This window comes from Bolinopsis microptera, chromosome 13, assembly GCF_026151205.1.
Source record: "Bolinopsis microptera isolate Bmic1 chromosome 13, MBARI_Bmic_1.0, whole genome shotgun sequence".
NCBI classification, from domain to species: domain Eukaryota; kingdom Metazoa; phylum Ctenophora; class Tentaculata; order Lobata; family Bolinopsidae; genus Bolinopsis; species Bolinopsis microptera.
In genome coordinates this window covers 9364559-9387935 of record NC_087084.1, presented here as the reverse complement: position 1 = coordinate 9387935, position 23377 = coordinate 9364559, and the positions used below count along the sequence as shown (strand labels likewise).

The window sequence follows — 23377 nt, the reverse complement described above, 5'->3', positions numbered from 1 at the left end:
AATTATTTTGAACATTCATAAATTTACTGTTTACTTACAAACCAAATTTCTAGTTTGACATTTTATTTAATTAATCAAAAAATTACAATCACTTATAATAAAATGCAGCACTGATAAGGATGAGCGACTATGGTTGATTTAGAAGCTGTACAAGCGTTTGGGGAAGCTCTCAAGAAGAACCTCCAGTGTCCGATCTGTTTAAGTCTTCTCAAGAATCCAACTTCAGGTGGGTACTAATTAGGTAATTAGGTAATTATGTAATAAGGTAATTATGTAATTAGGTAATCATGTAATCATAGTGTGCAACTTTCTGTGTTGTACACAACTGGTTGAAATTGTATACATGGTTATTTGAAATCTAAACTAAATCCGCCAGCAGTAAGTCTGCTGATTGTAACAAATTTTGTGCTGTTTTCGATGTTAAGTATTAAATACAACTGCAGTTGTGATAGTAGCAGTGCTGTTATTTTCACTAATCAACAATTCAGTGTGATAAGTAACTACAAGGTTGTTATATTTAATTAATTATCGTTAATAATAATCTTTATCAGTTACTACAAAGTAGTTATATTTAATTAATTAATCTGAACTACCAGGAGATTGTCTGCACAAGTTTTGTAAGGTCTGCATAGACCAGCAGATTGTCATCAGAAAGAAACCAAAATGCCCTATCTGCAACAAACCCATATCACGAAGGTAATACCATGTCTCACTAATCACGAAATTAAGAGCAGTGTAATTAGTCTGCTTAAATGTGTATCTATAATTAATTTATACTGGTTTATGATGGCCATTAGCCAATAAGTAATTGTCGATATGCTGCCAACTTGGAAATTTCAACCAATTTAAAATATCCTATTTAGGTCTCTAAGAGAAACGAGTGAGCTGACATCAGTGTTACGAGGAGTAGAGAGTATATTAACCACTATAAACTCTGAAGGGGCTGAGAGTGGTTCAGAGGAACCTATTATTCCATTCTCCCAATTCGAATTAACGTTGGTTATTTTCTTGTCATCAAAGTTCTCTTTTTATTACCTGATAGCACCTAATAAATTACTAAATCAGTGTTCAGATCACGATTTTGCCATTTGTTTGACCTGTACTTCACAATATCTAAATTCTAAAACCCCACTCCCCCAGAACCTGTAAAAGCCCAGAAAAAGTCACAGCAAAGGTTCTTCAAAAAGCACTATTAACAACACCTTTATCTGTGAACTCCGCAAGCAATCAGCCACCATCCTCCACTATTACTCCAGCAGTGAGGAGTAAACCTGGTATGGTTGCTAATACCCCAGCACGGAAGTGGAATGTAGCGGACACTTCCTCTTCTTCTTCTAGGAAAAGAAAGAAAACTGCTGAGACGGAGTCCCACAAAGGTTTGTTGCTTTTAACTCGCAACACATTCACTCCTGAGTAAAGGGGGTAAACTGTTTGATCTCTGTCGACAATTACTGATTGATTTCTTGATCAAAAGTTGAGAAACTGTAGTTAAAACTGATTAAAACTATCTAAGCTTACTATATCAGGAGCACTAGAGAAGAATAGAATGCTACTTGAAACTATAGAAAAAGGAAATTTGGGAGAGAAAAGTAAGTTAAAGAAGTGTAGTCGGAAAGCAGTGGACATAACGAAAATGGAATCTGAAGGTGATGTGCTTAGTAAGGAAGCTACAACTACAACTCCACCGACCATTAAACATAACACAGACAAAAACAAAGAGAACCTTGTTAAAATTTCCGTAAGTAATCCTAAAAATGTAAAAATCATTTTCATAGAACAACTTACGGTCTTCGGGGCCGGGGATTTCTTTTAAGATTTTGAAATATTGCTTACAGTTTTCCATATTATAGAACAACAAATTTGAGATCAAATTCATTGCATCAGTATCAATAAGGTATCGTTAATTCGTGGTTTCATGTTTTTGACCTTTCAGTTACCAGCTCCTTCTTCCTCGGACAAGAAATCACTTCTGAACAGTGAGGAATCAGTTGCTGCAAAGAGTAGGGCACTACAGAGACTGATGAAGAATGTTAGGAATGTAGAGGTTAGTCGATTAGAGGTTAGGAGGTTAGGAGGTTAGGAGGTTAGGAGGTTAGGAGGTTAGGAGGTTGGGAGGTTAGGAGGTTTGGAGGTTGGGAGGTTAGGAGGGTAGGAGGTTAGGGGGTTTGGAGGTTAGGAGGTTAGGAGGTTAGGAGGTTAGGAGGTTAGGAGGTTAGGAGGTCAGTCGATTAGAGGGTAGAGGTAAGAGGTAAGAGGTAAGAGGTAAGAGGTAAGAGGTAAGAGGTAAGAGGTTAGAGGTTAGAGGTTAGAGGTTAGTGATCAGTCGCCTTTAATACTAGAGCACTAGAGCAGTGAGTTAAATTACAAGGTGCCACTACAAAGGCCTTTATGTTATTATTTTATTTAAGGATTTACTCAGAATGAACTTTTGCTAATGAACTTGTCTGATAACTCATATTTGTCCTCAGCAGAGTGGGAGAGTTTCCAACACCTCCCTGAACTCCACTTCGTACCAATCCCCTAAACCAACCTCTTCTGTTGGTAAGAAAGTGTCCCCTTTCGTGGTGAAAACTATCAACAAGAGTACCCCCTCCCCAGACATCACCATCACCAACAAACCAGTACTGTCCAGCAAACCTGGTAAGGCAGTTGAGTCAGATGAGGACGACTCTCTGGATATAGGGGTCAAGAAAAATAAAAACAAGAAGACAGAAATCAAGATATTGTCTTCGGAGGAAGATGAGAGTTCCTCTCCTACAACCTCATCTCATAGTAGTGAGTCGAGAAGGAAGTCTCTGAGAAGGAAAGTGGTAAAACCTCCCATTATTGATGATGAAGATAGCATAGCATTTCAGATACCTCCTAGGGATGAATCTGAACCCAACACTATTGATGTTCTGGAGATTTCATTTGGTCTAAGGGGTCCATCAGAGGTTTTTAAAGATTCGATCTCGATAAGTAACGCTAAAACAAAATCTAAACCATCAAAGAAAATCGATGTTATAAAGATAGGTCAGGATGCTCGACAAAATGCCGTGAAATCCATCTCTGAAATTACAAATGATTTAGATGCTTCTGGAGAAAGTGTAGAAATGATTGACAATCTCCCTGCTCCCCCTGAAATGAATCAAGATGATGATCTTCCTTCTTGTGGATTTGAATCAGAGTTAAGCATGACGTTCACAAATGAACAGTTCAAGGTAGCAGAAGTAAAGAAAATGGTTAAAGAATTGCCAAAACCCGATCTTTCAAATGTTCAACCGCAAAACGAGGCCAAGTCTCTGAGAAAATCAGCACTTTCGCGACGAAAGGCTGACGATTTAAAGGTTTTGGAAACACCCAACCTCCAAACTTTAGCACACTCAGAGCCACCCTCAGCCCCAGTTACACCCTTATTTTGTGAAGCCATAAAATCAAGCAACACTGTATTGGAAACCCCCATGATCCCTAAGAGAGAAGCAATGGTGTTGGAGACTCCTGTTGTAAGTATGAAGCCGAAGGAGACTAAGAAACGAAGTATTGAGTATGATCCCAAGGACAATGATAAACCCAAACTTCTGCTGAAAAGAGGGCCAGACATGATATCGGTAAAGACCATGATCGAAAATCTCCTTTAACAGAACATAAAAGAGAGGCCAATAAGGATCTTCAAAATGAGGCTAAACGAGATAAATCTAAAATGAAGGACTTCATCAGCAAAGTCTCAACAACACCAATTTCCAAAAGAAATGACCACTGTACCCCTGTATCTCGAAAAAACGCTGTTGTCGAAAAGTTTACACAAACCCCAACAAAGATAAAACCAGCCCCAAACTGACAATCGACAAGGATGGCAACAAGACCAACTACACAATTGAAAACATAACTGGAGGAGGAACATGTGCTGGTGGGGGAGGGGGTACAGCCTCAAAACTTACAATCATCCAGGAGGGACCAGGTATCATGTCCCCCAAACTAATGAAACACATTTACGAGGATGTCCTCCACTCTGACCCTAACAGTTGTGAAGATCTCATTAACTCTCTCACTGCTGATCGTCAAAATTCTTTGAACAGTGTGCCAGTGCCAGACAAGTCCGCATCAACAGAATCACGTTATATTGAAGTGGATCATCAAGCTCTCATATTCGGAGACTCTGTGGAAACCACTGCTACAGATAATCCCAACCAGCCTGCACAACAAATACAGCCTAATAGTGACAACGCACCTGATAGTTTGGAGGGATTTACCTACAACAATCCTCAGTTCAACGAAAAAGAGTTCAAGAAAACATTCGGGATCCTCAACGAATCATATTCGCTGGCTACTGATAGCAATGTGATGGTGTTCGAAGAAAACACGAATGTCTGCGACGAAGTGAAGCTATCCCAACTCAGCCAACAGCGTGAACGCATGATTCAAGATTCTCAACCAAAGATTGTGAAAGAATCCCCCCAAACATCACAGAGCTCACAGCCCCACGATCCGCTGAATGAAGCCCAAGTTTTTGACACAGTACCATATAAGGACATGACAACTCTGGAAGATGGTGGCACTACAGTTGGGGAGTTAGTGGGAGATCTGGAGACTAAGTTACATCACCCCCTCTCCTCGTCTACTCAGCAAACTAAGGTTTGGCTAAAATATTGTCACATTTATCTTTATCTCGGTGGTTTCAGCATTTCTTTGCGTGTTAAAGTTAAAACTACCTTCTGAATTAAACTTTTATAATTTGTGAACGAACGTCCCTGAAGAATATTGAATGTTTTATCTAAATCTATTTTAAAATCTAAACCTCAACTTCTACCCCGCCAGGACACCTTGTCTCCGAGGACCCCAAACCGGACTCTGATCTCAAGTAGTGGTCAGTCGTACACCAGCCAAGAGTTTGCGGTGATGAGGCAGCAGCTGAAGGAAAATCAAGCTGAACTTCTTAGATTGCAGGAGATCGAACAAGCTGGTATGTGAGATAGAGTGTTTGTTGCTGGTATGTGAGATAGAGTGTTTGTTAGTTGCTGTTTTATTGGTACGTTTTTAAGAGATAAGGTTGGAGCAAATGAGGGTGTAAGAGGAATGTTGTAACATGTACATACATGTTGTATTCGGGTGGGGCCTGGGGGATCGGAGTCGTTTGTCAGAAAGACGTATCATTTTCTACTAAATACCCTTTTTATCATCACAATAAAGTCATGTTTCGTTTACCATGACGTTATTGTTATGAAAAAAAAAGGTGCTTTATTGCAAATTATGCATCTTTGATCGGTTTGATAGTTTTCCATTTTTGGTAACCCATCCTGTGAACAGGTGCTGCTGTCGCTGATACCTTACAACCGGAACTTATCGTTAAACCTGTGCCTGCTGAATCTAGTTGCGAGAAAATCAACGAAACCATTGTCGAACAAGGTTTAAGAATTATCTGATTTAATTGTGTGACCTTATTTTTCTTGAATTTACATTAAAAGATTTAGAGTTATTTTTATTTTCCGTGCTAAAGGGCTGTAAATTGAAATCAATGATTACTTACACCTCATTGGATGTGAAAGGAAAAAATAGGCACAAGAAAAATTCTCAATTCATTTTAAATGCGATTGTTTTCTCTAATTAAAACTCATTCCCAAATTTCCTCAGAGAGCTTCAGCCAGTGTGAGCTGTTTGAAGATCTAGTCAGCGCTAGTAACGACATCACAATCTGCGAGGTGGAGGAACCCACTTCAACCTCAGATAAAACTGTCATCTACTGTGGTGGAGAACAGAAGAGAAGCTGTAAAAGCAGAGATGTGGCAGAGCCAAGAAGTCAGACACTCTCCCAGAGGGGAGGGGGTAGATTGGAGATAAACACTGCTGAACTGATAGCACTGAATGAGGCTGCTATTGAAGGTGCAAAGATTCGTCCTCCTCCTCCAGTAATGTCTCTGGGGATTATCCAGGATAGTGAGGTGATGACGTCTGCAGATATTATCTCAAACACAGATTCTGTTCCAACACAGATAGAGGGCGTTTCTGGTGGTAGAGAAGAATGTGGTGATCAGCTGAAAGTCTCATCACTACACACACCTGAGAATAAGAAAGTGGAACTACTTAATCCTGAACAGTCTAATACTAAGAAGGCTGTTATAAGCGGGATTGTTAAAGAAGTGCCGTCACTGAAGGATAATATCTCAGAAGTGGAGAGGAGATCAGGAGAGACAGCTGTGAAGCAGTTTTACATTCCTAACATTCCTAGACCTGATATTAGTAACTCGGACTCTCTTGATTCTAACTATGTGCCTCCATCCCAGGTTCTACTCTCAATCTTAACTTTCTTTGTGTTTGCATTTCGTCAATTCTTTAATTTGTGTTTGCATGTCATCAATTCCTCTAATTTTTGCAAATAGGATTGATGCCGCATTGATAAATTAAGCATAAAAAATGACCCAACTTGATTTCAGCATTTTAAAACCTTTCCCCCCGAATAAATAAAATTTCATTTGCGAACAATCTCACTATTTAGTAATTTGTTTCCTAAGCCTTCATGCTGGTTACCCCAGGAGAGATCCCCAGTGATAGTGAGCAGGCGACCTAGCCTAACAGTTACCCCGGTTAAGATAGTAAACATACTGCTCTCTGGTATGTTGGGGAAGAGCGGATCTAAAGAGGCTTTTCAGCTCAGAAAATCTATTAGGTGAGAGCCTGGAGAGGGTGAGAGGGCCCAACTCTCGAGTTTTTTATTGAGAACTTTTATTTTGCAGCTTTTGTGCACTTTTTTGTCAAATATTTTGATAGAGTAACCAATGAAATTACTTAGTAACCAATAAAGTTGATTAGTTACCAATCAAGTTACTTAGTAACCAAATTGTGCTGTTTCAGAGGGAGTTGTCACGTAAAATTCAGAGTGTTGACTCAGTACACAGACGCTGTTACACATCTCATCTTCCCTCATAGTACGTGTTTTAAAATACTCAGTGAATAGTTTCCTACCATACCCTTTACAATGAATTGGAGATTACAGAATGCACTGCCCCGCCGCGCTGCCCGGCACTTAGAATTCTTTCCTACCTGTATTAAAACTGAGCCTTCGTATGTGGATGATACCAACTGTCAAATCGAAAACTGACAATAACAGATATTTTCAACAGTTATTAATTACCTGACCTCCCCCCCTCCATATTATTAAATACCTGACCCCCCCCCTCTCCTCTCCTCAGACGACAGCATGACGTGCCCCAGGACAGCTAAATACTTCAGAGGGATAGCTGGAGGAAAGTGGATCCTGTCCAATCAGTGGCTAATTCAGTCTTATCAGTCTAAAGAGCTTCTCCACGAGGTAACTACTAATTAGATTGTAGAACTGGATACTGGTGGAGAGGTGAACCGTGCGTTTTCTAACACGTGACAACGATTAACCAATCAACTTTTGACTACCTGTTCATATTGTTCGTTTGTTTGTTCATAAGTTTATCCAGGCTCCACCCGTTGTTCCTTTGTTTGTTCTATTCTCCACATTCCACACTATCACCTCCAGGCTCCTTATGAGATGCAGGGAGATACTGAAAGTGGTCGGACCTGCGCACCAAGATCAGCAAGAATAGCTAGAGTCCTCAAGGTTGGAATTATTTATTCAATTTCAGGGTGTTCAGTAATCTGCATATTTAATTTGATATGATTATCGACGGCCATTTTAAAGTTACTTTTAAGTTTTATTAGATATAATCTCTTAGGAAAATAGCTAGACTTTGTCCATGTTCAGCTTTTAACCAAAATCAATAAATTTCATCTTTTATCCTACTACTCGCTTATCAACAGTATATTTATTACTATTATTAATATATTTATTACTCGCTACAATAACCCCTCTCCCCAGCACCCGCCCCTATTTGCGAACACAAGTGTGTTCTACGTGGGTGACATCAGAATCTTACCACGTGACCACTTCTCGTCTTTACTGGAGGCAGTGGGGGTCACTATTGTTCACTCCCCTGATAGTGGTAGGTCACTATTGTTCACTCCCCTGATAGTGGTTTGTTTTTTACAGCTCGGTTTTATTTAACGAATTCTTGCTAACATTTATTTTTGGGCATCTACAGTTTCCTATCCCCCTTTAGCTTTAGGGAAAACGTCATAGTCGACCGGATTTTCCACGAAAAGGAGACGGATTACTTGGAAAATATATCGTTATGGTTATCATTCTTTACATATTTTTTATTTACATAATATTCTTCAGGATATATAATCTCTGGATTGTACCAAACATAAATAATTGTGGCATTGTTGGGGCATTGTCGTAACACATATTATTTTAACATGTTTTAAACAATTCCATTACAAAATAAAGCTTCATGAACATAAAATACCATTCATTTAAACCATCGGGTAAAAGGATGATTATTATTACATGTATTATAATTGGGAAAAAATTCAGAATTTAAGAATGTTTGCACACGACTATCATAAGATCGTTTATTAATAGATTTTTTAATGTATCAAATCTTATTGTTTTGATGTATACTTTCTTAATATGAAGTTAACTACCGGGTCCCGGCATAAAAGGTTTTGGTGTATGTCCCCTTAATTGTTAAACCGCTCATTTCATCTCACATTATATCTTGATTATAATTCTTGTTTCAGGATCGAGTATCTCCCAGTTGACCTACAAGACACAGACTAAAGTGTCCCCTTTGATAGACTCAGATGTTACTGATATCAACACAGTACGTTAACATGTGATTAACACGTGATTAACATGTGATTAACACGTGATTTAACACGTGATTAACACGTGATTTAACACGTGATTAACACGTGATTTAACACGTGATTAACACGTGATTTAACACGTGATTAACACGTGATTAACACGTGTTTCAGAGTGTTTACACGTGTTCTAAATGTTTGAAAAGTTTACTAAAATGAATATCAAAGTACAAGAAGTTCTCATTTTCTACTTTTTCAAAATAACGGAGTAGTTCGCTGTTTATTAGTCTCATGATTGAAATACTGATATCTGGATATTATCCGGTTGGAAGAGACAAGGACAAGTGAAACAAGGAAGTTAGGAGTAAGGGCAAATTTTCGGCGTCAACGCCATCTTCAGGCTAAAATTGTTATAAATGTTAGTATATAATAAATGCTTCTATACTAGTTAAAATGCTAAATTGAAATTACACACACTGAATACAGGTTACATCAAATGGTATCATTTGATGTAACCTGTATTCAGTGTGTGTAATTTTAATTTAGCATTTTAACTAGTATAGAAGCATTTATTATATACTAACATTTATAACAATTTTAGCCTGAAGATGGCGTTGACGCCGAAAATTTGCCCTTACTCCTAACTTCCTTGTTTCACTTGTCCTTGTCTCTTCCAACCGGATAATATCCAGATATCAGTATTTCTACTTTTTCAGTTGAAAGAAGTTTCAGGGCTAGCGCCAATAACTGCACAGTGGATTGTTGAGTGTATTGCTGCCTACAAAGTCCTACCGCCTGAGGATCTTGTCTGATATTATCTGTGGTACAGTGGCGTAACGGTTCCTATTGGCGCCCCCCCCCCCCCCGCTGAAAAAGCGCCCCTTCGTTACGCCACTGCTGTGGTATACAGATACGATGTGCTAAAATGTGGGGTGAAAATATTTATATTTTACATACCAGAAATTTGTGTTGTTATTTTGAAATTTCATTGATTGTCCATAGACTTTTGTCTACTGATTTTATTTCAAAGTTGATATAGATATTGTTAGGTTCAGCCATTCGTGCGACCCTCTGTAAGCTGAATTTTGTTTTTAATCAGACAATTTAACAGAAATTTGACAGAAATATTAAATGTGACCCTCTGTTAAGTGTTCCAAAACTTCAAAAATGGAAAATTCTTGTTCTAAGAATCTAACTGGTTCAAGTTAATGAAATTGTTTAATTTTTAATAGCATGGCTTAGATATACATAGTTTAAATCGATGATCATTCATGGTTAGAATTAACGTTTTTAATTTACGTTTCCGGTGAAAAAAATTATACTTACAGATTTTTAATTTGTACGTGTGAATCTGTTTCTCAATTGATTTTTAACAATAAGATATCGAAATTGTTAATTCCTTTTTAAATTGTAATTTCTAATTTTTAATTTATTTCTTACAAACAATGTTTCGTGTACACTATTCTATAACTTCTGGTAACAATTAAAATTTGTTAAAATTCTTCAATTCCACGATTACTGCCATCCTTACAAATTTCGCCTAAAAAAGTCGAAAAATGTGTGCATATAATTATGTATGCAAAGTATTTGATTCTAATAATACTAAAACCACTATAGTTGTTGGATGTTGCAAGTGTCTTAAACTGGCTGAAACTGTACTGTAAGAGAATGTCCATTACAATATACCAACAAAGTAAAGCTTTTGTATACTTGTCAAAGTACCATCTCACTCGCTTCATCGTAGGATCAGGTAAATAATAAGGAATAACTTGATTCGTTAATTGTAGGTTAATTAGTGGGTTTATTAATGACGAGTGGATTCAGTGATGCACAACACAAAACATGACAATCTGTGTTTCATTAGTTTTAACCACAAAACAGTAAACACTTCAGCTGGAACAAACTCTCTCAGGGGTTTGCGTGACAGCGTATGTAGCTGGCAGAAAACTATGTAAAAGAACTGACTCTCCACGACATGTGGCCTATGGTCGGATAAGTAAACACTATGGCAAGATGTGTGGAGCTCTGTTGTGGGGACACATGTTGGTAACTTGTGGTGGGGCTATGGTATTGGCTAAAGCTAAGAATCTCCCTCGAGCTGTCATGTTACAGAGAGGTAGGATTTCGTAACTTATGGTTTTTTTCTCTTAGTAACGACAAAGTCGAGTTCAAATTACCAACTTCCTGTTGATATTGGATTAAACATGCAAAAGGGTCTTCTCGCGAAAAGGCATGTAAGGCGCGATTGAACGGCGTAGAAAACAGTAGCGCAAAATTGGACAATTTTTCGATCACGCGCGTACTTTTAAATTTAATTTTCAGCTCGACCGACCATGAACCGAAAAGTGGAATTGACCAAGGTTACCAGCCGGGACAGATCCGGGGCAGTGGGACCTCCAATTCTATTATATCCCCTTTTACCTGACAGGGTTTAACAGAACCGCGAGGCTGGCACAAAGAGAATGCAGTTATAAACCATCTTGCTCCCCCGGCCCATGCAGCCCACTGTGACCTAAAGCACGACGTGTTGCTTGGGTCTCTTAAAATCATTAAACATGGTCGTTGAAATCGGAAATCAACTTAGAGCATTAGCTGCTCATTTTTGTAGCCGCCCTACTCTGTGGTTGACAAGAACAGCGAAACACGTGTTATGCTCCGATTTAAGTTAGCAAGTTCGTCGTAGAGTTCACAAATGGAGAGGAAGGAGAAACCTCTCTCCAATCCGTGACTGCCTCCTCCATTATTGCAAAATAAGTTAAAAACACCCAGGTTTTGTGTACGGAGAAAGACTGGGTTTCAGTACAATGTGCGTGTACGTCCCCACGCGTGAGCTGTCGTCACGTGAGTGGTTTGCTCAACTTGCTACAGGAGCTTACAGTGGCCTGAAGTACAGTCTCATGCAGGGTCACAGAGGCTGGATAGCTTATCATTCGACCAGATTAGGTGAGTCCGACTTTTCGAAGTAACCACCTCTCATTTTCATAATCAACGATAAAGTTGAGTCTGTTTTATGATGAATTTGGTGTGTACAAAACAGCCGATTAATGTCTTAACTTTTGATCCACACTTAAACTTCTTTAACATTAACATAACTTTTTTTCAGGGTTTTACGGTGGCCTAACATGTTTTGTTATCTACTCATTGGCCATGTGTTTAAACGAACTGTGGCACATCTTCATTGATCCTGAGCTCACATACAGTGCTTGGGACGATTTTGATCTTGAGGAGTACTTCTTTCACAGGATTAAACACTTTGTGAGTTTTTGTTGTGTTTTATTACAGTAAAGCCCCGTTTTAACGCGGAATTTTGGAGGAAAGGGAAAAGGCTCTGAAAATAGGGGTTATGATTGTTAATCTACATTTATGTGGGTTATGTGTATTGTGTATTCCTAATTTGGGGGAAGGAAATGGCTGGGTCCGGGGTTTGCGGTAAATTAAGTTTTTACTGCATATTATATATTACTTGATAAGGTGACATCCTCTGCTTTTTTTTACTTTGTGATATTATATAGGCTTTGATTAATGGACCTCTATGTCTTATCTTCAGTTTAACGTACAAAAATGGAGCGCTTATTTTGAAAGGACTGAGGTTGAGGATTTGATAAAAGTTGCAAGAACTGAAATGGAGGAATTAGAGGATCTTATGGAGATGGCTGGTCTTGGACGTGAAGGTTCGTTTTAGGAAAATTACTCTGATGATATTTTTAACTCTTTGATCTTACTGTCCATTACCTGGGGACCTTAGGCTTTTTCTGTTCATAAACAGATTGAATATGCGGTGGAATAACTGGCACCATCCAGTAAACTGTCTATTCTTATAAATGTGTCAACTGTTTAACAGAATTCTTTGATAAATACCGGATCTAACTGGTATTTTACCTCAGATCTGGAGCATGTTAAGCTGGGTGAAGTGAGTAACACAATGTTTAGTATTCTGGACAAAGTGACCACTGGGCGAAGAGAATATGATAAGGAAGAGGCAACAACTTCAACCATGCTGGAGACAAGGTAACTAATATACTGAGACTATTTTGGAGACAAGGTAACTTTAATACTGAGACCATACTGGAGACAAGGTAACTTTAATACTGAGACCATGCTCGAGACAGTGTAACTTAAATACTGAGACCATGTTTGAGACAAGGTAACTAATACTGAGACCATGCTGGGGACAAGGTAACTTGAATACTGAGACCATGCTGGGGACAAGGTAACTTGAATACTGAGACCATGCTGGAGACAAGATAACTTGAATACTGAGACCATGCTTGAGACAAGGTAACTTTAATACTTAGACCATTTTTGAGACAAGATAACTTGAATACTGAGACCATGTTTGAGACAAGGTAACTCAAATACTTAGACCATTTTTGAGACAAGATAACTTGAATACTGAGACCATGCTTGAGACAAGGTAACTTTAATACTTAGACCATGTTTGAGACAAGGTAACTTAAATACTGAGACCATGCTTGAGACAAGGTAACTTTAATACTGAGACCATGTTGGATACAAGGTAACTAATACTGAGACTATGCTTGAGACAAGGTAACTTGAATACTGAGACCATGTTTGAGACAAGGTAACTCAAATACTTAGACCATTTTTGAGACAAGATAACTTGAATACTGAGACCATGCTTGAGACAAGGTAACTTAAATACTGAGACCATGTTGGATACAAGGTAACTTAAATACTGAGGCCATGTTGGATACAAGGTAACTTAAATACTGAGACCATGTTACTAGATGGTTTTTTAGCTTAGTTAAATCTAGGTATTGCAAAATAAAATCGATGGATAAGATAAAAAACTTTCTTTTAAGAAAATTTAATCGTAATTTCATTAAATTTATATTTCACAGTTGTAATCAAATTCAATCAACACACTCAAAACAAATAGTACACTCAAAAGAGTCATCACATTTGTCTCTGAACCTTGTCCTGCCGTCACATTTGTATATTCGACTGCTTCTGATCTCCCCTTTGACAATTCTTCGAAGTTCACTGTCATGTTCACTTCAACCATTTTTTCTGCCTTTGCTATAGCATCTGACATTTCAAAACCATCTGCATCTTCTTAAGTCTTACTGACTTCCTTTCATCCTTTGCTTTCGACTCTGCATCTATCAGTGCATTCAAAAGATGAAATGAAATGAAATAATGTGCTTATATCCCGCTCATATGGTTAGCAGCCGGCACAAGTGCCAGCCACTAACCATGTCAGAACGGCTCTAAAGGGTGAGTGAAAAAGACTAGCATGAAAATGAATATGACAATGTCGTAGATAATTTAAATTAGTATAGGATCGTGTCCTCACAACAAATAATACCACTTCTGATATAATAGCGTCTATTCAAATCGTCCTTTACCTTCTGTTTCATTTCCAATACCAGCAGATGGTGTTTGGTTTGCTGCTCAGGTGACCGATCCGGAGAAATGAAAACTGTTTTGTGGTTCTGACTCAGTTTAAGTTTCTTCGATTTCAATAATATCTCGTGGACATTGATGGAGGCAGAATGTGCACTGTGCATATTCTGCCTCAATCTTTTCCTTTGCTTCCACTGTCGCTTTGACATTCACCTCAGCTCTCCCTGCAGTATTTTTGTATACCTCTATCACTGTCTCTGACTCAATTCCCATCATCGCTTTTTTCTTAGCTTTTTCCTCTTTCTTGGCATCTCCTTCTGTATTTATCTTTGTTTCCAAACATTCTCTTACTATTGTCTTAACATCTGTATCAGCTTCTGTGTCTAGCGTTTTCTCCAAATTTGCTGTTGTATCTGCGTTAGCTGCTGTGTCAATCTTCTCAGCTGCATCTGCTTTTGCCTCTGTTCCTGTCTCTGAACCTTGTCCTGCCGTCATATTTGTATATTCGACTGCTTCTGATCTCCCCTTTGACAATTCTTCGAAGTTCAATGTCATGTTCACTTCAACCATTGTTTCTGCCTTTGCTATAGCATCTGACATTTCAAAATCATCTGCATCTTCTTCAGTCTTACTGTCTTCCTTTGCTTTCGACTCTGCATCTATCAGCGCATTCAAAAGATGGAGGCAGAATATGCACTGTGCATATTCTGCCTCAATCTTTTCCTTTGCTTCCACTGTCGCTTTGACATTCACCTCAGCTCTCCCTGCAGTATTTTTGTATGCCTCTATCACTGTCTCTGACTCAATTCTCATCATCGCTTCTTCCCTAGCTTTTTTCTCTTTCTTGGCATCTCCTTCTGTATTTATCTTTGTCTCCAAACATTCTCTCACCATTGTCCTAACATCTGTCTCAGCTTTTGTGTCTAGAGTTTTCTCCACATTTGCCGTTGTATCTGCTTTAGATGCTTCGTCAATCTTCTCAGCTGCATCTGTCTTTTCCTCTGCTTTCGCATTTGATTCTGCATGCAAGTTCACGTCTGCTTCAGTCTCCGCCAAGGCTACAGCGCTTGCTTTATCCTCTGACCCTACCTCTGCATTAGCCTCCCTTTCCATCTGTGACACAGGTTTGTATTCTACTTTATCTAGTTGAACAAGTTCCTCGTGCGTATTTTCATTGTTTGGTCTATGAAATGACCGCATTGTGAAACTGAAGCATCTCTGCAGTAACTTGTAATGGTTAACTCTGTAGGTATCTCTAGTATAGATCCAGTGTGCTAATGGGATAAATGCGTTGGAGAGGTAAGGTACATTTTTTGAAATCCTATACAGTATTGCAAATCCTTCAGAATTTACTGCATTTTCACTAAGTGCCATTCTCATGATCTGATAAACAAGTGTAAGAGGAACAAAAGAAGTAAAAAGAATACTAAAGTTCATCGCAATACGCCAGGTTTTTTTCGTGGAGGTGGCCTTCGTTTTTGCTATTACATTGCTTCTTCGTATTTTCATTATAACATAGCCATACGCAACCAAGAAAAGAGCTAATACAATAAATTCGATTGAGAACATTCGTGCTATAACTTGTCTATTTTCCCTGAGTATGTTTCTTGAAACTGAAGTATCGTTAAAAGTAACGCTACACTGATAAACTGTCGTGTAAAATGATATGTTCCTATTTCCAGGAGCTTGGGCAAAAAAGGAAGCAATATTCCACGTCAAAACTGCACACCATATTATGCAAACTGTAATGTATCCATTCGATTTGGTATGCCGATGCGCAGTGAATGGGTTTCTTATTATCAAAAATACCGTTATGTCGTAGGCCATCATCATACACAACTGTACTGTAACGAATACTTTCAGCCAAAGCTTGGAGAAAATACAAAAGCTGTTGGAGTAGGCATATTTCTTCTTTGCGATTGATTCAATCGTGGATCCTATGTAAATAGCCACTCCAACGTTTGCGATAAGCATATTCCATAAATATATTCTCGCTGCTTTAACCATCTTTAATAGATTTGAATCGATTATCGACGATATCAAAAATAACAAGTTCCCTAAAAAAGCCGTTAGAAAAATCACGACAGTCCATATGAGCAAGCCGTACCAACAGATTTCTCCTGGAGGTATGAACTTGTGAAAATCCCGTGCATTGGTTGATGTTCCGTTCATCCTGTAAATTTAGTATATTAATGTTGGAAACTTGAGGAATTGTGTATTTTATGTTGTCCTTTTTGTTAAATATTTCGGATATATATACGAAGTAAATCATCAATATAATAGATTAACAAATAGCTACATTAATTGTATACTTAATTATTGAGATTGCACAATGAAACAAAAATGAATGATTACATCTTCGTAGTAAACTTACATAGCTAATCCTGCTTAATAAAAACTGATTATAATCACGAAGGAAATGCTAGAACATGAAACGTCACAAATCTGTCTCCAATCAAAAATTTAAGAAATCGTTACAACTTGGTATGAATCCAAAATGTGATGAATATGGAGGTATAGCCATTTTATCATCAGGTCAAAGTATAAAACATTTAAAATGACTCCTGACAACCAAACAAAATAGAAAGAAGTAAATACAAATTGTATTATGCTAATCAAAGATCAACCCATGTCAAGGACGAATTTAAACTTAGCAGAAAAAATCCTGCTACGCCGATTGCCAATTGCAATCCGATCAAAGAACCAAATAAAGTCCAGCGAGGACGACGCTTTCCATAAGGAGAAATTTTATATGATACAAAATAGAGGAGTGAAACCGAAAGAATCGTGAAGAAGTAATAACCCCAGCCCACGTATCTGAAAAAGGTGCTTTGCATACCGCAGGGATAAAGTTGATCAAGTAAACTCGCCCCAATTACACCTTCAACAACGAAGGGCACCGATAATTTCAAAAGAGTATAACTCTCTCTCAGAGATTCACTTGAGGCATCAGACGGTTCTTTGATGTAGCTCTCCGGATTCCGAAGGGATATTATGAAAATGTCCCTGAAACTAAACACATACAGCAGCCACAGATTCTTACACGTCATCATTATCTTCTTGACTGTGCCTTGATCGTTTTTTTGTATCTTGAGCAACTTAAATCCTTTGAAAATAGTAAGGTTGACTAGCAGCCACAAAAATGAGGAAAGTATGAGATATCCAATAACGTAAAGGTGGTTGGTAAAGGAATGCATTAATCCCGAGAATAGGAAAATCCTTGAAGGGATCATCATCATATAAGCTATGTTCAGAAGTATGGTATTGGTTATTGATATTTTTGGAGATGTGGGGTCCAACTTTCTCATTATCTTCTCTAGTGAAACAACGCTTGTCGGAACCTTGCAGAATGGTATGGCGATGGAATACACTCTTATTAATGGTAACATTGCAGTATAAATCTTAATGTATGCTGAACACATCCCTAAACTTGTGATAATGGAAAAGGTCGAAGAACAGTTGGTGGTAGATGAGTTGTAAAATTGATAATACTGGAAAGCTTGGCTGTCAACTGAATAACATTTAGGTCGCTCGTCCGGGCTGATGTTGTTTATGACTATTTGTAGAGTGTAGAACTGAACCAGCAGTTCTGGTACCTGTTCCATGATCACGTAGAACTGTTGCAGATGAGCTTGATTTGCCTTGTGTCGGTAAAAGACACGATGAGTCGTTGGAGAGTGTGTCAGAACTCGTAGCCGATCAACAACAGGACGAAGCATCATTGCTGACATAATATTGAATAGGATAGCTTGTATCTTCTTAAACCTGTCGCCTGTCACTCTGAAAGGCCAGAAAAGGCGATAAAAGAGTTCTTGTTTCCAGTGTTCACTTTTATTCAATACAGCATGTTTACTTTGCCAGTCAGCAAAAGCTAGCTCTGGCTTTCCCAGATGAATTCTCAGGAGCTCCTTCTCAGTATCATGCAGAGAAAAGTTTGAGCGAACGTTTTCATGGATGAACGAGAAGCTCACAAGGAAAATCTCAAATATCCCAAGACGTTTTGAAAAGTTGTGATAGTCCTCATATCCAACATTAGCATCAGAAAGGAGGTCAGAAATGTAAATGAAGATCGCTGAAGAGCAAGTAAAGGTAGCTAGATAACCCTGTAGTTTGCACGAGTGGGTCACTCTCGGTAAAGAATTTTCACCTTTTTCTAAAGTTTGCACCAATGAAGTGTACCACGAGACCTTTTTGACAGGGAAGTATGTTTTGCTTATATTAAGCCAAACGGTACTGCAGTTTCCCTTGTTGATTCTTTCGACTATGGAATAGAAATCAGTTTTATCGTCAAGGATGACCTCGAGACATGTGCTTTCAGTTTCCTTGCACCTGGCTTTGCTTTGTATACACTTATAGAAAGTAACAGCGTATACATGACGAATAGAGTTTATGTTTTTGCCTTCAGTCCGATAATTGTCAATAAGAAGTTGTATGATACTTTTGAATAAGTTTCCTTTAAAAAATATGAAACGAAATTTAGGATCGTCAAAGCTCTTTTCCAAACCAACTAACAAAAAGTTGATGATGATAGTTATCAGCGTCTTTTCCTCTGTATGGACAGATACATCGTCACGATGAGATGTAAGTGTTTTTATAATTTCAGGATCCTCTGTAAATAATATTCCAACAATTTCCTTAAATTCAGATGAATCAGGGAGTTCAAGTAAGATTCGATGTATCTTCCCCAGATTCAGATTGGATGTAACTTCCTCAAACATACCGTATATAATGGTAAACGCACACCGAACATCGATATTTTCAGTTTGTCGTAAAGTGGAAAGGTGCTCGACAGTTTGATAATATTGTCTTTTGAGAGCAGATTGCAAAGAAGAAAAGCTACTCAATCCACCATTAGTTGATTCATTAAGCTCCTGAAGGCCAGCCAAACTATCATTGTAATTTTCTGTTGCTAAATTGAGTGCACTTCGCCCTTTACCGTCCAATGCTTTCAGGTTACCATAATGGTCGCATAGAACTTCTAAAACATCGAACAAACTCTCCTTCACTGCTATATGCAGTGCTGTGAGACCAGACTGGTTATCCTTTGCCTCGAGAAACTCTTTGTTTTCAACTTCTATACGGAGCAAATATGATACAACTTCCTTATTGTGATTTTCCACAGCCGTGTGCAGCACAGTTTTTCCCGAGCTGTCTTTGGCACAGAGGAACGATTTGTTTAGATATTTATTCTTTATCAATAAATTGGCGCATCTGCAAATAACCCTTACTACATCCACACTTTCCATCTGGACCTGCTAAATTTAAGGGTGTCCTCTTAAAACCATCGGCAAATGTTAAAAATTCCGCTTGTCTTTGAGAGATTGTCTTGTCGAGCGATGTTTTATCAATTATCCTGCATAGCCTATTTACTTTTTGTAGATTGCTGCAGTCCACAGCTAAATACAGTTCATTCGCTGCTTCTGTTTCCACGCTCTGTTCAATGTTCTCTGGTTTGTTAATTTTCTTTGCTTTCCAACTGCCCTCAGGAATTTCCTCCTGCATTAAAATGGCATGTACCTTTTGAAACAATTATTTCTTTAAATTACTTTTTAGACAAATATTATATTTTGGTTTCAACGCCCAACTTGAAGTTGAATCGATAAAATAAAATCGAAACAAAACGTTCAATCAAAAATGCCGCAGGCTCAAAAATTAATACTAAATCAGCACTAACTATTCACACAATTAAATGGTTCAGTGCTTGAGGGTGCGTTATATTGTAGATTAATAATCTACCAAAACGCGCGGCTTCCTGAGTGAAGTGAACAATAAACTAGCAAGCTAAGGGGTCGTTCACATATTACGTAATCAATATTTTGGCAATTTTTACCCCCCCCCCCTCCGTAATCAACCGTAATCAAGACTGAACCCCCCTATATTGCGTAATCAAGGTTTGACCCCCCCCCCCCCCCGTAATCAAGACCCAACCCCCCTCCTATATATATTACATGTTAAGCCATTTATTTATTAAAAGCTATCACAACGGATTAATGAATGAAATAATCGCAAAGCACTTACTAAACGAAAATTGGTTTAAAAAACGAAAATTTTGATTACGTAATCAACGACCAAAACCCCCCCCCCCCCCCCCCCGTAATCAACCGTAAGCATTTGAAAACCCCCCCTCGGCTGATTACGTAATATGTGAACGACCCCTAAGTAACAATTTGGACTCTTCAACGCAGTCTTGAAATATTATTTGAAACAAATATTTTACGAGTTTCACCGTTAAGCGTTATATCACGACAGCCATGAGTGACAAATAGCGAGCGCCGAGACATTTAGCGTGAACTATCGCAAACCGACATCCTCCGCTATCTAGCGCTATAAGATGTCGCCGCGACATATAGCGTCATCTAGCGTCATTTCACGCTAGATGTCGAATTTAAACAATCGGTAAAGACTAAAGGTCCGTCATGTCACCGGTAAAATCATGAACGGTTTTGGTGTACATGTCCCCTTAACTATACATTTTGTGATTTTACTATTCCCTAAACATAAACGTTAAAATTTTTTCTAAAAACTACGTTTCTCCACGTTTTAAGCAATTTGGTCACTTTGAGCCAAATATTTTTCTGATATTTAGCTAATTAAATTGCTCAGCCATAAAGTGGAACTCCAAAATTTCAAAAATCCTTTGAAGGTTAAAAGCTCGTTGTCGGTAAATCGACAATTTATTATAATCAGTTAAAAATAAAATCCCCAATGGGCACCCTTCCCCCCTCCTTACTAAACAAATGACAAATGACTCAGCGGTTATACTTATCACATAACGTTAGAATCTCTGAAGCTGCTCAAGATCAGTATTCATGCACTTGATGAAATTTGATACTTGGATTGTGCTTCACGGCCTCTAGGTTATTTCTCTTATTTCTTTATCTGTTCCCTATAATCTCAGCAACATTCTGAAACCGTTGTCCCAGTGATAAAGCAAAAAGGGTTAGCAATATCAAGTTACTTGCCTAACTCCTAAATATTGTTTTGAGTCGTATTCTATAGTACCACTTTTTGTGTGGTCATTTTGGCAGTTGCAGTTCCACATCATAAACAGTGGGACTATGGGACCTGATCTCATTGTGAACAGTTGCCCAGTATTGTAGTAAATTATCTAGGATTTCCAAGCTAACTTACAGAACGAAATATCGGTTTAGTTTTAACACTTATAATGGAGTTAAGATCCGTTGATACACAGCAACTTCTCTGGTTGGGTATTGTCAACCTTATGACGATGGAGAGATGAGGATAATAAAAGGACCGGGAACGATGACGAAGAGATAAGAGGAGATAAGAGGAAGCTAACGCAGCTGAGAGATCACGAGGAGCGAGGCCCTAATGGCAATAGACTTGAGACTACATATATAAACAAGGAACTGAAACCGAGGGGTTCCGTTCAGGCCCTTCACACTTTGTTTCTGTATAGTTCTAATGTACCGTCACAATAGTGACTTTAAATATATCATTATCTATATAATATGTGGACATTTATTGAAGTGTTTACTTTTTTATGGGAAATGTTTTTTACTCATATTCCTATTGTACAGTTTATACATACCACTTATTGAACACCCAATTCAACGTGTCTTACGTCTTTTGGTCTGCCAAGTAAAGTATCAGCAAGCCCGAGGGAAATACCATTTTATCACACTAACGGGGCCAGAAACCGTTAAATTCTAAAGTGGGATAAAAGAAAAGGCCGGGCGCGGATTATTTTCCTGGTGTGATTTTTTTTCCAGATCTCTATTTCCGGCCTGTATGCCGAATATTATTATCTTATATAAGAAACAGAACGATGAACCGAGTTCTCGGAGGAAATCAAAATTACATTTTGTTTACAAGGCCAAGGGAAGATACAAATCCTAAATGATAAAACCTCATCCAATTAATTACCTTCCAAACTTACCATTCCCTTAATTTATAATTAATCTTCCTATTTTTCAGGATTCGGCAGTTTGATCCTCACTACGAAATTAGTGCCGCAACGCGACGTGGCACACTTGACGATGCTAAGAGGGTCGGCTACTGAGGGTGACGTCATCAAGATAGTGACATCACCAAGACCAAGATCATGACATCATCAAGATAGTGATTTCATCAAGATCATGACGTCAATTGTACTACGATACGTCTTAAACGTTTGCAACATGAACTTATACGCCAGTATGTTTCTCCGGACTTTTTTAACGGAGCGAAACTACTGTTGAAACTAAGCTGCGGGTTAATGATAAGCCTGATTATTTGTAAAGTTAGTTAAACATTTAAATTATTTTCACGTCGGGTAAACTGATCACATTGTCTTCAGTCTTCACCCGGCAATTATTTGGGCATACCAACAAATATTATGTTAAAAATGTAACTTTTATTTCAAACATATGGATGATGTTTGTTGGTGTGTCCAAATAATTGCTTGTGTTGGAATTACTCTATATTCAACCAATTGTGATTGTAATATAAGAGTCGTAACTTACAATCATTGTACAAAGTATTTATTATTTACGGAGTATTCCGTTTAAAGTTCCACGCCACATGTTAGTACTCAGTAGTCAATAGTCACCGCCCATGGCCGTGCACTGGAGGAGAGGGGGAGCTGGAGGGGAGGGGGAGCTGGAGGCAAGGACAAAAGGAAATCGCGGCACGTGCGGATTCGCGATTTTTCCCATTCTCCGCGACAAATCACGATTTTTGACGTTAATATATCATATCCTTTATAATTTATCCTAAGCCTAAGTGTGTGTGTTCGCTTCTCCGTAATTTAGCTGCAGTCTGTAAAATAATGTAATAATGACATCATAAGATTGAAGTGCTGAGTCTATTTTACACGTTTATTCCGGCATTTGTATCGGTTACAGAATTAGTTATTATGTGTAATATGATTAATTGATTTGATTTAGGTAATGGGTTCCCCGCGGCCGGCCGGTAAAGGCGCGATTATTTGCAGTCTGTAGTCTTAACTGTATAGTAGTAGAATTCTTGACACGAATATTCGCAGAAAAATATCTTTGAATCACTTTTCACGTACTGTCCGACTTATACCCGCTGGTACCTGATAATCTCAATTCTTACAATTTGTAGTTTGTACAGTAGTAACTAGTAATAGTCTGCATGTTCAGTGCTTAATCGATGTATGCAATGTACTTTGATCTTTAGTGCAGGAGAAATGTGGCTTCTTTGCGACCATTAGGGTACTTGTAAAGGTATTAATGTTTTTAGGAATACATTTCTTGTCCAAAGGGCGTGGTCACGTGACTTATCAACGGGCCAACCACGGTCATATGATACGGTCCTTCGCATGCCTGCACGCAAACATGAATACTATGCAGAAGTGGTACACATGATGTACAGTGTACACAGGTACACTGTACAT

At 38.3% G+C, this 23377-nt stretch overlaps 4 protein-coding genes across 5 annotated transcripts in view; all 4 read left to right on the top strand.

Annotated features, from left to right (window-relative positions):
* Positions 1 to 23377, top strand: part of LOC134824986 (solute carrier family 23 member 1-like) — a 56006-nt gene that overhangs the window by 21126 nt on the left and 11503 nt on the right. The gene's annotated exons all lie outside the window — the stretch shown is intronic.
* Positions 61 to 4248, top strand: LOC134824981 (breast cancer type 1 susceptibility protein homolog). 2 transcript variants are annotated; one of them, XM_063837021.1, is made up of 7 exons: positions 61 to 226; positions 597 to 696; positions 864 to 995; positions 1141 to 1376; positions 1527 to 1738; positions 1934 to 2044; positions 2469 to 4248. In XM_063837021.1, exons 1-7 carry the CDS (start codon positions 130 to 132, stop codon positions 3615 to 3617), a joined length of 2037 nt encoding a protein of 678 aa, XP_063693091.1. In that variant the 5' UTR covers positions 61 to 129; the 3' UTR covers positions 3618 to 4248. The 2 variants fall into 2 exon arrangements, with proteins under 2 accessions (XP_063693091.1, XP_063693092.1); XM_063837022.1 differs by having other exon boundaries at positions 2472 to 3721.
* LOC134824979 (uncharacterized) lies at positions 2528 to 10095 on the top strand. Its single transcript, XM_063837019.1, has 11 exons — positions 2528 to 4611; positions 4795 to 4939; positions 5284 to 5382; positions 5608 to 6257; positions 6507 to 6640; positions 6826 to 6899; positions 7164 to 7282; positions 7481 to 7561; positions 7820 to 7943; positions 8584 to 8666; positions 9366 to 10095. The coding sequence occupies exons 1-11, from the start codon at positions 3943 to 3945 to the stop codon at positions 9459 to 9461; spliced, it is 2274 nt and encodes a 757-aa protein (XP_063693089.1). The 5' UTR covers positions 2528 to 3942; the 3' UTR covers positions 9462 to 10095.
* Positions 10271 to 22578, top strand: LOC134824989 (uncharacterized). The gene is made up of 7 exons (XM_063837032.1): positions 10271 to 10399; positions 10562 to 10765; positions 11419 to 11592; positions 11753 to 11904; positions 12197 to 12320; positions 12534 to 12657; positions 21955 to 22578. Exons 1-7 carry the CDS (start codon positions 10318 to 10320, stop codon positions 22037 to 22039), a joined length of 945 nt encoding a protein of 314 aa, XP_063693102.1. The 5' UTR covers positions 10271 to 10317; the 3' UTR covers positions 22040 to 22578.

Excerpts from the sequence above, each read along its gene's own strand:
- LOC134824989 (XM_063837032.1), top strand. The coding sequence starts at position 10,318 with ATGTCCATTACAATATACCAACAAAGTAAAGCTTTTGTATACTTGTCA. Across the intron at positions 12,321-12,533 it reads GGCTGGTCTTGGACGTGAAG|ATCTGGAGCATGTTAAGCTG; the intron begins GTTCGTTTTAGG and ends ATTTTACCTCAG. Across the intron at positions 12,658-21,954 it reads TCAACCATGCTGGAGACAAG|GATTCGGCAGTTTGATCCTC; the intron begins GTAACTAATATA and ends CCTATTTTTCAG.
- LOC134824979 (XM_063837019.1), top strand. The coding sequence starts at position 3,943 with ATGTCCCCCAAACTAATGAAACACATTTACGAGGATGTCCTCCACTCT. Across the intron at positions 4,940-5,283 it reads GCAGGAGATCGAACAAGCTG|GTGCTGCTGTCGCTGATACC; the intron begins GTATGTGAGATA and ends TCCTGTGAACAG. Across the intron at positions 6,641-6,825 it reads CAGCTCAGAAAATCTATTAG|AGGGAGTTGTCACGTAAAAT; the intron begins GTGAGAGCCTGG and ends GTGCTGTTTCAG.
- LOC134824981 (XM_063837021.1), top strand. The coding sequence starts at position 130 with ATGGTTGATTTAGAAGCTGTACAAGCGTTTGGGGAAGCTCTCAAGAAG. Across the intron at positions 697-863 it reads AACAAACCCATATCACGAAG|GTCTCTAAGAGAAACGAGTG; the intron begins GTAATACCATGT and ends TATCCTATTTAG. Across the intron at positions 1,377-1,526 it reads TGAGACGGAGTCCCACAAAG|GAGCACTAGAGAAGAATAGA; the intron begins GTTTGTTGCTTT and ends TTACTATATCAG.